Source organism: Triturus cristatus, chromosome 7 (genome assembly GCF_964204655.1).
Source record: "Triturus cristatus chromosome 7, aTriCri1.1, whole genome shotgun sequence".
In the NCBI taxonomy this organism is placed as follows: Eukaryota; Metazoa; Chordata; class Amphibia; order Caudata; family Salamandridae; genus Triturus; species Triturus cristatus.
This window is the reverse complement of record NC_140590.1, coordinates 1,103,193,586-1,103,208,125: the sequence shown is the minus strand read 5'-3', so window position 1 is coordinate 1,103,208,125 and position 14,540 is coordinate 1,103,193,586. Positions and strand designations below refer to the sequence as shown.

General features: G+C 39.4%; 1 protein-coding gene across 1 annotated transcript in view; it reads left to right on the top strand.

The window, feature by feature from the left end:
- Positions 1-14,540, top strand: part of LOC146811159 (uncharacterized) — a 183,580-nt gene that overhangs the window by 115,536 nt on the left and 53,504 nt on the right. The window contains exon 8 of the mRNA XM_085618220.1: positions 13,693-13,762. Coding sequence (XP_085474346.1) covers positions 13,693-13,719 — 27 coding nt within the window. The 3' untranslated portion in view covers positions 13,720-13,762. The remainder of the gene's footprint in view (positions 1-13,692; positions 13,763-14,540) is intronic.

Sequence of the window (14,540 nt, the reverse complement as noted above, 5' to 3'; positions counted from 1 at the left end):
CATCCTCTCCCTATCCAACGAACCCTACACCACCAGACACAACTTTCGAGAAAACAGCTGCCTACAACTAAAGACCAACAAAACGGAAGTACTCATCATGGGCCCAAACCCCGATGCCTGGAATGACACCTGGTGGCCCTCCGCCCTCGGAAGCCCGCCCAGCCCCACAGACCACGCACGTGACCTTGGAATCATCCTGGACTCTGAGCTCCAAATCGACCGCCGGATCAACTCCGTCTCGTCCTCCTGTTTCCACACCCTCCGCCTACTACATAAGACCTTCAAACTGATCCCTATCAAACACAGAAAGACTGTCACTCACACCCTGGTCATGAGCAGGCTCGATTACGGCAACGCATTCTATGCCGGAATAAACAAAAACCTCACCTGCAAGCTACAGAACGTCCAAAATGCCACCGCAAGACTGGTCTTCAACCTGCCAAGACACTGCCACATCTTCCAGCACCTGTGCACACTTCACTGGCTCCCCATCGAAACTAGAGTCAACTTCACGATGCTAACCCACGCTCACAAGGCCCTCCACGACACCAGACCAGCATACCTGAACAGCCAACTCAAATTTCACGCACACCAAAGGACCCTACGATCAGCCCAACTCTCCTACGCTTTGGTCCCCTGCAACAGAAAGACCAGATCAGGAGGCCGCTCCTTCTCCTTCTGCGCGGCCAGAGCCTGGAACGACCTTCCGCTCCACCTCAAACAGATAACATCGCTCCCCATCTTCGCAAGAAACCTCAGAACCTGGTCTTCGACAGACCCCCTCCTTGATGGACTGGAACCTGTAACCCCCCACGCCCCCCAGCGCCTTGAGACCCTTCTGGGTGGGTAGTCATGCTTAACAAACTCCTGATTTGATTTTGATTTGATTAATGCACTTTGTAAGAGGTTTTATCACTACTATTCATTTATATCAATCCCATGCTGTGTCGCCCTCATATCTATCTCACAATTTTGCCAATCAATCTCTTGTTCATTCACTTTCTATTCTACTCATTTTCTCACCAACATCTCTACCTCAGTACATCTCTCACCATCACTGCAATCTTCTCATCACCTTACATTTTAGCCCTGGTCTTACCTCCATATCTTCTTTTATCATACCTATGTTAAAATGTACTAGTTTGATTTCCCTATCTTCTCTTGCTTCCAGGCTGTGTCTTTTACCTCTGTGTCTGCACACTGTTACATCTGTTAATTTCTGTTTATCTTCAAATATATTACCCTCACTCTAACACTTTTATGCTATGTTCTGTCACTCTCTGACCTCTGATGGTCTCTCTCCTCTGTCTTCTGGTTTAACTTGTACCTCTACCTCTTTGATTTGTTTTCCCTTCTCTTAAGGTTTGCTCTTATCACCAGTTTTCCCACTTTTATTTTATTCATTCACACCTTTCTCTGTCACTCACTCACTCACTTCTAGCTCTTCTACCCACCTCTATATCTCTTATACCCAGCCTCAGTTTCCTGTGCCCTGCATATCTTAAACCCACAAAACTCTGTTCCATATTATCTTGAACATTCTGCTGCATCTTTGGTATTATCTAAATCTCTTTAGTATCCCTCTTCAGTTAATCTCATTCACATTCTCTTACCATTATAACTCTGTGTCATTCTCATTTCTATTTACACCACTCTAATCTACTCAACTCTATATCGTTCCATCTTTCTCCGAGTTCTTCCAAATCTATGTATTCTCTATGACCACTGTATCTTTCGGGTTCTCTCTCGCCAACCACACTCATTCATTTTGAAGTTTTCCTCTATCACTCTTTCTGTATTTAATCAAGTTTCTTTCTACTACTCCAGGTTCTCCATTCACACCCGTATCTTTTCATTTCATGCTTCATACCTGTGCCATCAGTCTTCAATCTCTCTTTGTCTCATTCTATCTTTCAGTTCATCTTGTTGTGTTACAGTTCACCTCTCTCACAGTCTTGTCTTCTTTAAAAAGAATAGCTGCATTTCACTCACTCCTTCACTATCTGCTTTTTGCTCTCTTTTTGTTTACCTTTCTTGGGCATCATCTTTTGGCTCTTTGTCCTGTTCTTCCACTTTTTTCGTACCCATTCTCTTGATCCTCTATGTCCCTCTCCTTTTTCTTTTTACATATCCACCATTTCTTTTGTTCTCTTTGTTACCTATTGTTTATTTATATCTTTCCCTCTACCGTTCCTTTCATTCTTTTATTTCTATTGGTCTCTTTCACCTTTTTCTCGTATTAGCTTTTTTATTTCTATATTTCACATAAGCTAATATTGTAGCCTCTTAATATATTTCTTTTTTTGTTGCTACACATTTTGTTCCCAGATCTGCTTTGTTTCTTTCTCATATAGAAAGAAAATTTAGGAAATTGAATCAATTTTTCTTGCAATTAAAAAAAAACATTTATTTCTAATTAAGTTATTTTGTTGGTCAGGTAAGTTTAAATATCTGTATTTCTCACCCCTTCACTTTCATGCTCCCTTTTCTTCACTTCTCCTCACTCTGCTTTTCTCATTCCCCTTCCCTCTCTCTTCTTCCTTTACTGCTCTTTCGTAACTCCCTCACTCCTTCTCTACCACTTCCCTAGGTTTACTGCCTCCATCACTATTTTTTCAACCATGTTTCCCTCCCTTTCTCCATATGTCTCAGTCATTCAAACTGCCTTACTCCTTCTCAGTTCCTTGCTCTCTGTCTCTGTTTCTGTCTCTCTCCCTTTGTCTGTCTTACCCTTAATTACCTTAACATCTCTGTTTCTACCACTCCTCCTCTCTCCATCACTCATTTTCCATCTATGTTAATTTTTTAACCTTCTCCGTCATTCTCCTTCCCTCACCTTCCCTAACTGTCACTATCCTTTACTCATAGTCACTCCTATTCTTCTACTTCACTTCCTCCTGTCTGTATCTCACAACCCTTCACCTTTTCGCATTCTTTCCTTCACTCTCCCTCACTCTCCTTTCCTCATTGAAATCCTGACTCCCTTTCTCTCACTCCAGTTTCCTAAATCCCTCCATCCCCTCACTCCCCATCTCTCACTTTCCCTTACCCCCTTTTCTAATCCTCATACCCCTTATCTCGCCATCGCTCCACTTCTCTTACTTTCAATCCCTTTACCCTGCTGTACTTCATCAGCTTCATCTGCTACTCCCTTTTCCTATCTCCGTCCCTTACTCCCCTTTTCTCACTCCCCCTCCCTCACTCTCCATTACTCACTGCCATTCCCTTACTTATTCACTCTTCTTACCTGTATCCTCTACCCTTAGTCCTTTTGTTGCAGTCAGTCTTTCACTTCCCTTTCATGACTGATCATACGTTCCTTTTCTCACTCATTCTGTCAGTCCTTTCCTCCTCTTCACTCAGTCATTTCAATCATTTCAATCATTCATGTATACACTACACATTCATTCAATAAAATTACAACACAGTATATTAGGAATATAGCTCTTCTTGGAAAAGTGAAGTGAGTTCTGAAAATAACTGTTTTTTTTTGTCTTTTTTGTTTTGTATTTTTTTTTAGTGTTTTAACAATTTTGTATTTTTTTGATTTTTTTAAAGCACCAAAAAAAACTGCCAATGAAAAACTGTTCAACAGGAACAAAAACAATAAATGAAAAAGATTATGAGCTGGAGCATGTGTGCTGCTGTATTTTGTTTTCAATCAAGTTAATACTGCTCTCACCGTAGCAAAGAACAGCATTGCACACATTACAATGTATGTGCACCTTCTGGAAAAGTGGGCGGATGTCCAGTGACCTGGTACACGGAGAATCTGCGGCCGCAGATGATCTGCTCGGCTGAGCAGGTGGAGGGTTGTCTCTTAGGGCTCTAGTTGTCTCTCAAGCATAATGTACAGGATGCACTGTCTTGAAGTGTCTCAACATTGAATAAATACTAAATGAGTATTTCTTGGTGGGATCTCCTCTGGACAACACACTTCCACAAATAGTGCATGTCACCTTCGGTGCATTGACCTTCTTTTGGCCCTCTGGAAAGGTGAAGAATTTCCAAATAAAAGAGTCTTTTTGTTTGGTCTTCCTTGGTGGTACCACAAAGGTCTCCTCCTCACTCCCTGAAGTAGACTGAAGTAGACTGCTGTTCTGCCATTTTCTATAACGTTTGATAGCTGTTCAGCTCCTTGTCCCAGGAAATGAGAAGAAATAGTGAGGGGAGTGGGTGTGGTGTTTGAAGATTCGGAACAGAAACTACTATGAACCAATGAAAAGTGTTGTTTCGTAATCACATGACTAGCCGTGCGCGCACGGTGTGCGCACGCACAACGGTGCACGCACAACGGTGCACGCACGCTGCAGAAATTAATTACTTTTAACCAGATTTCTAAAACATGAAAAGGAGACAGGGAAGACACTCCCTGACCCCCTAGACCTTCTCTGGGGGTCCCTAAAGGATCTCGTAAACATTTTGTTTATAAAAAAAAACCGCAGGGTGCGCGCACGGTGCACACACCCCCGCGGCAGAAGATAGCCAAAGAGAAAAGTTAAGAACGTGAAAACAAGTAACAGAAGACACTTCCTAACGCCCTAGGCCTTGTCACAGGGTCTCAAAAGGACCCACAAGAGCAAAAAAAATACTTTAAAAAAAAAAAAAAATTGCGGGTGAGCGCACGGTGAAAAACCCAACAAAAAAAAAAACATTTTAAACTGTTTATGAGTTTATAGAAGATATTTACTATGCTGTTCAACTGTATCCAAATTAAAAAAAAGAGCTGAGCCATTCCATATTACAGGATACAGTCAATCTATAACTATATACAAAGGTAGTTTATTGTACAATAAATATAAAGAAAATACAATAATACATACATAAATTAGCATTTAAAAAACCTTGCAAATTCACTAAAAAAACCATAGGTTTCACACACGTTATAGTTAGAAATTAGCATTTAAAAAACCTTGCAAATTCACTAAAGAAACCATAGGTTTCACACACGTTATAGTTTGGAATTAGCATTTTAAAAACCTTGCAAATTCACTGAAAAAACGATAGGTTTCACACACGTCATAGTTAGGAATTAGCATTTAAAAAACCTCGCAAATTCACTGAAAAAACCATAGGTTTAACACATGTTATAGTTAGCTGGACATTTCACTCATACAAAACCATTGAAATTCCCCCGTTATAGTTAGTTCAGCTAACTATAACTTGCGCGCCCGCAATCCACTGCTGATGACGTCACATATTACATCACTCATGACATGGTCAGTGACATCACTCATGACATCACTGATGACATCTCAAATGACATCACTGATGACATCATCCTTGTGTAAGAGTGGCAGACCTCCTCTTATCCTAATATAAACTTTGATACACACATTGAAAAATACAAACTAAAGTTTTGAAAAGTATAGAGATACCAATACCAGTTAGAACAACCTATTCAGTAATTCCAAAATCTACATACGCATCCACTCATTCATCAACACTTCTATATAGTCACTCATACATGTACTCAGTCATCATATGTACTCCTACACCTATACATCCTGTTACACACCTACACTCATACATAGAGTTACTCACACACATACTCACACATGCAAATAAACATCCATTTACTTGCATATACAGCTATTCACACACCACTACACTTACTTCTACATTAACGTACACATACCTACTCTTAAACAATCACTTATAGAAACACATACTTATTTATACAGGAACTCTTCCAATCTCTCACTCTCATATATCCTCACTTATATATATCAATACTCACATATACTAGTTTAAAACATATGCACTTACTCATAAAGGCACTATTGAGACAGTCATTCACTCTCTTACTCACCCATACACACACTCATCCACCCATACTGTCCTGCTCACATACTGTCTTCAAAACACATACAAACAGTGAGTCACTCTTTCATGCATCTATACGCTAAGTAACATCCCCCACTGAACCATACAGACACTCATACTCTAAACACAAACTAATAACCCACATACACACTCATGTAGCTACTCACCAACCCATGCAAACACTTATACACAAAGTGAGACACTGATACAGATATTTAAATATTTAAACATTACTCACTAATACTTGTATTCACTAAGATACTGTTAATAAGTCAGTTATACAATTAATTTTACAAAAAAAAACATCCATTTAGACACTTATTTACCCATTTATTCTTCCATTAACCTTTAGATATACATATATAAAAAATATTTACTTTTCCGAAAGACACATATTCACTGGATGATGTCATCAGTGATGTCATCAGTGATGTCATTTGAGATGTCATCAGTGATGTCATGAGTGATGTCTCTGAGCATGTCATGAGTGATGTAATATGTGACGTCATCAGCAGTGGATTGCGGGCGCACGAGTTATAGTTAGCTGAACTAACTATAACGGGGGATTTTCAATGGTTTTGTATGAGTGAAATGTCCAGCTAACTACAACATGTGTGAAACCTATGTTTTTTTCAGTGAATTTGCAAGGTTTTTTAAATGCTAATTCCTAACTATAACATGTGTGTCTTTCTGAAAAAAAAATATTTGTAATATATGTATAGCTAAAAATTAATGGAAGAAGACAGGGGTAAATAAGTGTCTAAATACAGTATTAGCATCAGCAGAGGATTGCGGTCGCGTGAGTTATAGTTGCCTGCACTAACTATAACGGGGGAATTTCAATGGTTTCTCACGAGTGAAATGTCCAGCTAACTATAACTTGTGCGAAACCTATGGTTTTTTAAGTGAATATATATATACATATATACATATTGAATCCACCTCTAAACCAGAGACTGGAACAACAGGGGCAGTGAAATGGCAAACAATGTTTTAATGACCTAGGCTATCATCTATGCATTTTGCCATAAGCATTGCTAATGATAGTTGTATTTAAATTACGTTCAACCAATCACTATCAACATTATATAACAAACAGTAAAGTAAGAATAAACAGACCACACTTAAACATTCAGCCATATTGTAGTGAAGCAGAGCACACATATAACATATATAGACTACAATGTTATCCAAAGCCATGAAACACCAGTAGAAAAATAATAGATGAATTACAAATACATTAATATCTATACATATATATGTATCTCAGGGAAAACAGAAATGCATAGATGTTGCTTTTACCTTTGAAACAAATATTAAAATAAAATAAGGAACTTATTGACAACATCTCGTGAGTGTGACCTAACTCCTTTTTGTGGGAGGACTTATGGGTATATATATATTCGCGTGAGTTATAGTTGCCAGCACTAACTATAACGGGGGAATTTCACTGGTTTTTTATCAGTAAAATTTCCGCTAGCTATAACATGTGTGAAACCTATGGTTTTTTCAGTGAATTTGCAAGGTTTTTTAAATGCTAATTCCTAACTATAACGTGTGTGAAACCTATGGTTTTTTCAGTGTTTTTGTACGGTTTTTTAAATGCTAAGTTACTTTACGCCATTCGTGGCGTGCGCGCCCACTTAACGCAGTTCGTTCCGTGCACGGTAATATTTTAATTTTTCGTAATTTTTATAAGCCATGCACAAATGGTGCCCTTTGGGCACCATTTGCACACGGGGTGGAGAGAGTGTGGATAATTTTTTCTTTTAATATTTTTGTTTAAAATATTTATTTTTTGTCAGCTCTAATAAGCCCTGTACTTTTGGTGACCTTCGGCCAACAAAAGCGCAGGGGGTGGGGTGAGTGTGGATAGTGTTTTTTTTATTTCCATTTTTTTACCTTACGCGTACGGTAAGCGTAATCGGCGAAATTAGCGAAAAAATAAAAATTGCATTTTTGCCCTTGGGGGGTCTTTGGGGACTCCCTCAACATGGCTATGTGTGTGGGATTTGTCTAAACAGCCCCTTCATATGATTTTTGACTTTATTTTACAATCTAACTCTCAGTGCGAGAGAGAAAATGGCGGCCGCCGCTTCCGGGTTTCGGCCGATTCGAATGTTTACTAAGATCGAAGAGCCAATCAGAATCGCGCTCGCGCACACCACCGTACGCGTACGGTAAGCGTACCGTAAGCGCACCGTAAGCTGGCTCAGATATATATATTGATTTAAAGGCTATTTTCTCAGAATCTACCAAACAGATTTACACCAAACCTACAAAAGGCACTTCCTTGTCCTGAGGACTACCTCTCTGCCAAATTTCAAGTAAATCTGTTCAGCCGTTCGGGCTGTAGCCCTGTCTAAAGGTCCTATGGAAAAATGCATGGGAAAAACGCATTTTGGGACCCCCCTTTTATCTCAGCCCCCGCTTGACGAATCCCCCCGAGACTTCCAGGGTAGGAGCGGAGCGTAGCGCCCCACCTATTTTGAAAATTTTGCGAGGATTCGTCGACCGGCGCCAAAGTTATTCAAAATAGAATGTTGCGGATTTCCTATGGAAAAGGGGTCCTAACTATAACTACCTACTGGTGACCGCCAGTAGGTAATATATATATATATATATATATATATATATATATATATATATATATATATCATACATACATATATATGTGTATATATATTTATAAAGTCCAAAGCTCAACCCAGATAAGAATGAGACCGACACACCATGGGAAGGACAACGGGATTTATTTCAGCAAATTGTTGCAGCGCGTTGTATGCACGATTCAGGAAACGCTGTGGCAAACACGTTTCAGCTGCTTAGGCTGTCATCAGTGCCTGGTTTCCAAGAAGGTTCTTTCGCCTGGGGCTGGTTTAAATCTTGTGATACAGTTGTAGCCACTCCCATTATTGCGATGTTTTTTGGCTCCTCCTTTGCTTTACTGCATTGTTCACCGTGCTGGCCTAAGATCCGCTGCATGCTGGGAATCGAGGTCCGATGCGGTTACCCATACAGTGAGGGGTTCGACCAAACACCAGTGGCGTCCCAATTCCTATTGGCACCCTGACTTTACTCACCACCAGCGACGAATCCTAGAAAATCTGGTATTGCAGCTGAAACCAGTAGATTCCCCTGTAGAAAATTCTACAGCCTCTCTCCCTATACAGTAGTTAAGACACTGTGGCAATATAACTGCACGGGGGTGACGCGTTGTATTTAGGTACATAGTCCAAAGTTGCTGGCTTCACGCATCACACCAGACCGAGAGGGGGTGTTGGAGACCAGTGCCTGCCTTCTGGTCAAAACATAAAGTCCAAAGCTCACCCCGAATAAGAATGAGACCGACACACCATGGGAAGGACAACTGGATTTATTTCAGCAAATTGTTGCAGCGCGTGGTATGCACGATTCAGGAAACGCTGTGGCAAACGCGTTTCAGCTGCTTAGACTTTCATCAGTGTCTGGTTTCCAAGAAGGTTCTTTCGCCTGGGGCTGGTTTAAATCTTGCGATCGTGTTGTAGCCACTCCCATTATTGCGATGTTTTTCAGCTCCTCCTTTGCTTTACTGCGTTGTTCACCTCGCTGGCCTAAGATCCGCTGCATGCTGGGAAACGAGGTCCGATGCAGTTACCCATACAGTGAGGGGTTCGACCAAACACCCAGTGGCGTCCCAATTCCTATTGGCATCCTGACTTCACTCACCACCAGCGACGAATCCTAGGAAATCAGGTATTGCAGCTGAAACCAGTAGATTCCCCTGTAGTGAAACAGAGCACACATATAACATATATATACTACAATGTTACCCAAAGCCATGAAACACCAGTAGAAAAATAATAGATGAATTAAAAATAAATTAATATCTATACATATATATTTGTATCTTAGGGGAGACAGAAATGCGTTTATCTTTGAAACAAATATAAAAATAAAATAAGGAACTTATTTACAACCTCTCGTGAGTGTGACCTAACTCCTTTTTGTGGGAGGACTTATGGGTATAGGGGTATATATATATTAAGCTTACAAAATATCATATCCTCAAAAATGCACAAGGCAAGCAAAATCTCAGCAATACCAGTGTGGATTCATCTAGCCAGTCGGAGGTTTCTATGGCGGATCTCTCCCTTGTTCGGGAGTTAGAGGACCTTTGGGATGACAATCCCAGCCAAGAACTCACATCTACCCCTGGTTTGAACACGACTGGCATAGTTATAGAAAAGAGTAAATTCACCCACTTCAGGCCCAAATCCACCTTCACACCTATCGCACTACACGAATACATCGATGCGTTCCATGATATAGTGACTACCAAAATTAAAAAACTCAACAGGTCAGTCAACATGGCCAAACGACATTATTGTGAACAAGATCAAAAATATCATAAACTAATGACTAAATTGAAAACCAAAAAAGTTCTAGTCATTCGCAACCGCGACAAAGGGGGAAACATAGTCCTGTGGTCCCAGCAGGACTGCAAAACTGAGGCTTTTGGTCAACTCAACGATCGTGAATGCTAAACTCACTCGAACATGGCAACTCTTAAATTGACATATCAGACATTTCACAACTAACTTACAATGTGGAGGAAAAAGGACCTTATATGTAAAGATGAGTACAAATTTTTAAAGAAAGATAAAACAACTACTCCTTCCATTTACTTTATTCCGAAGGTCCACAATCACTAAACCGCCAGGTCGTCCCATCATCACAGCTAGGGACAGACTTCTTGAAAACACCTCCGTTTATATTGATTTCTTTTTGCAAGATTTTGTAAAAGCATTACCCTCATATGTGCGGGACACCAGTGACTTCATTAGAAAGATCACAAATGTTAATTGGTGTACAGATTATTTGCTAATGGCACTCGATGTATCAGCTCTCTACATGAGTATCCAATATAATGATGGCATCAATGCAGTTCAGTTCTATCTGTCCCAAAGATCTGCACTTTACAGGTCACACAATGAGATGCTTATTTCTATGATTGACTTTTGTCTTCATAATAACATCTTTATGTTTAACTACCTCCAATATCAACAAACTAGGGGGGTTGCTATGGGGGCTATCTTCTCCCCCAGCTATGCTTGCTTACACATGGGCTGGTGGGAGGAGCTGGTCCTGAAGGCGGTGTACACTAACATTATGAAACACAATGTACAAATTTGGCTCCGCTTCATCGATGATTTGTTTTTAGTATGGCATGGGACCAAACAACAGGCTTTGCAATTTGTTGAACAGATTAACTGCAATTCCCTCAATTTGCATTTCACAGCCACGATCAGTGAGACTAGCGTTAATTTTCTAGACACACAGGTATTTGTACAGAACAACAAACTACAAACCCGCCTGTACCATAAAGAAACGGCTGGAAATTCTACACTGCACGCAACCAGTTCTCACCCGCGACATTTAGTGAATAGCATCCCATATGGTGAGATGCTTCGACTCAAAAGGATTTGCAGTACCGAGGTTGATCTTAAGATTGCACTGGAATTGAGCAGGCAGAGGTTTTTGGAAAGAGGTTATTCACCCAAAACCATTAACCAGGCAATAGCTAAAACCCAGATGCTTGACAGGAAAGATCTACTTAGAGATAAGCAGGTGGTGAATACCCCCATTGCAACCAGAACTGATTTAAACCCCAATGCCATGCAGAAATTCGGCCTTATCATAGGATACAGTAGACAGCACAAAGAAATCCACAAGATCATACAATCAAGTTGGCCACTAGTACTGAATGACCCAGTGTTAGGACCCCTGCTTCCTCAGAGGGTGTCCATCACCCATAGCAAAGCTCCCTCCATGAGGGACCGTTTTGTCACAACTAATCCAGAGATCATTGAAAACACCTCCTGGCTGCAGACACACAAGGGTTTTATTCATTGTAAAACATGTAAAGCATGCATTCATGGTGTTAATACTGTATCTTACACTGTCCGTTTCTGCCAAAGAAAGTATAAGATCACAAAACAGTTAACATGCAAAACTGAATACGCAGTTTATGTACTCACATGCTCGTGTGGCTTAAAGTATATTGGGAGTACAAAACTTCAAGTACACAAGCATATTCTCCAACACCTTCGCGCTATCACAAACCAAGACAGCACTTATCCAGTAGCCAGGCACTTTAGAGAAGTACATCAATCTAACAACAAGGAACTGAGCTACTATGTGATAGACACAATTTCTCCCAGCAGAAGGGGTGGAGATAGAGATTACAAACTCAGGAGGCTAGAAACCAGATACATCCTGCAGTTTGACACCAAGCACCCCAATGGGCTCAATGTCACTGAAGACCTCCATACATGTTTTTAAGATTGTATAGTACGATAGACAATTGGGTATTTTTACTTATGTGTACAATAAAGCTTGGTGAGGACAATATCAAATGTGCATATGACATTACATTGCTACTATTTATTATAGATAACTGTACTATTTATTAGGCAAGTTCCATTTGTAGTGGATGATTTTAGCTAATAACTCAATTTTATATATGCATTTATATAATTATATATTTATGATGAACATACGATTTTATTCATATTCTTTGTATAGTTTTGATATGGATAATCCCGTATTTATTTATTTATTTATTTATATGTTCATATATCCCTGCTCTATGAGTTAGCGTCGAACTTGTGAGAAATCCTGCCCACCTATCTTATACGAACATATAGGATGCATGCAGTACATGTCCTTTTTCATGTATTATACATCTATTTTTTGCACATGCTCTCTTGCACATATTTATACCCACCTGAATACACATATTTATTACCTGCCAGTCTGCGCAACAACAGACAAGTATATCAGCCGCAAATGTACTTTAAGCTAACTAGGAGGCAGTACCATTTGAAAAAAAAACATAATGGGGAGTCTTTGAGCCATGTGACTTTCACCAACATAACTCTTGTTCTGACATGGATCTACTACTTCCTATGCCAGGGAATCACGGGTATTTTACTGTAACAAGCCTGAAACGCAGAATGGCACACATCCCCCAGCAGATTCCTTTTCCACATCTCCTTGTAGAGTGTTCCTATCATATGAAACCATATTTGGCCTCAAACACTCTTTGATACTATATGGAGCTATGAACTTAAACTCTGTTTGGTGCCATTTTGGTGTGATTCATAGTCCATAATGTAACTGCTGTTTTTTATGAAATCAACTATTTATTTTGCACTTTGCACTTCTCAAACACTTTTGCACTGATTGTTGACCGCGTGGCTTACCAGTACGACCCTATTTTCAAAAACAGGGACAATGTATTAAGTTTATGTACCTTACTATGTGACAGGACTGTTGATTGAAATTATGATTACCAGCCCGTACAGCATTTTATGATGTATTTTACTGCCATTCGGTTATCGCTATGTACAAGTTTAGTTTGCCTCAACATTTTATTGTAAATATTTGCATGGATAATTTTATCTTTACATATCTATATCTATTGAATCATTGGAGGCTACACATAGAATGATGTGTTAGGTACTTAACTTTGTGAGTATTTTCTCCAGTTTTATTGTACTGCCGGTCACGTGGCCATCGGATTTCTGTTGCACTGCCACTTTAAAAGCACTGAAAAAATGTCTTGCCATGCCGAGTGAACAAGGCTCGTGTGAGCTGAAACGCGTCTTGACATCCGGAAATAAAAATAATTGAGCACGAATCTGGGTCCGTGTCCGCCATTCTTGATTCCAGAGAGTTGGATTCAGGCTGGAACTATGCAATATATATATATTCCTGAAGCAGCTAACTCACAGTTAGAAACTTACAATTGCAGGTTTAAGTAGGAAAAATGGCACAGTCCGGTATTTGTTCTTCATAAATATTTTTTTTTTCTTTTTTCAGCCAGCTGCATCGTGTGTGACAATATAAGACTACGTGTAGAGGCCGGACCCTTCAACTGGACCATAGAGTGGTAACTATTAGATTGTCTATTTAAATGACAACATCCCTTATTCTCTCCACCTACTTTAAAATCAGCACAAACCTACATATGTTATTTCCTGTTTTAAATCAGTGAACACTGCGTGCAATATGTTTCGAGTAATTCACAATGGAAATGCATTTATACAGAATCAAATTATATACAACAAATTTTCCACAGCAGAGTTTATGATATTTTCAAAAATGCAACAGAAAATTAACTTTTCCATTAATGCCTGTTAATTATCAACCTTTAACATTTTGATAAATCTTTGTGGTAAAGAATCATGCTTAAAAACAACAATAGGGCACAGTCCATTTCAGTGCCTTTGGATATTTACTGTAGGCAAATAAAATACTATTGCAACTAGTTGGTTTAATATGCAGTTTTGTTCACATTTTTTCATTTTTAATGTACGCTTAAATGTCCAAATAATTAATGGTCTAATTGTTCATTTTATATTCAAATTGTAGCTTTTGGACATTATTGTTTGAGAGGTTTTAAATCCATTATGTGTCTTGTTATTTTTTCTTGTTTATCTTTTCGATAGTCTTAGGCACCAACAAATCCTCTCTGTTTCATGCTCTTTGACTCTTCAATGCATCTACAAAAACAGATACAGGATAGCCTTGTGTCTTAAATCTTACAAGCATCTCTTGTACCTAAGTTTCAAACTCCTTCTCCTCAGAAGAATCTCTTATGAGTCCTAAACGTTCTCTGTAGTGCAGTTGGTTGGTTTACAATGCAGTTATGGGCATTATATATTCTG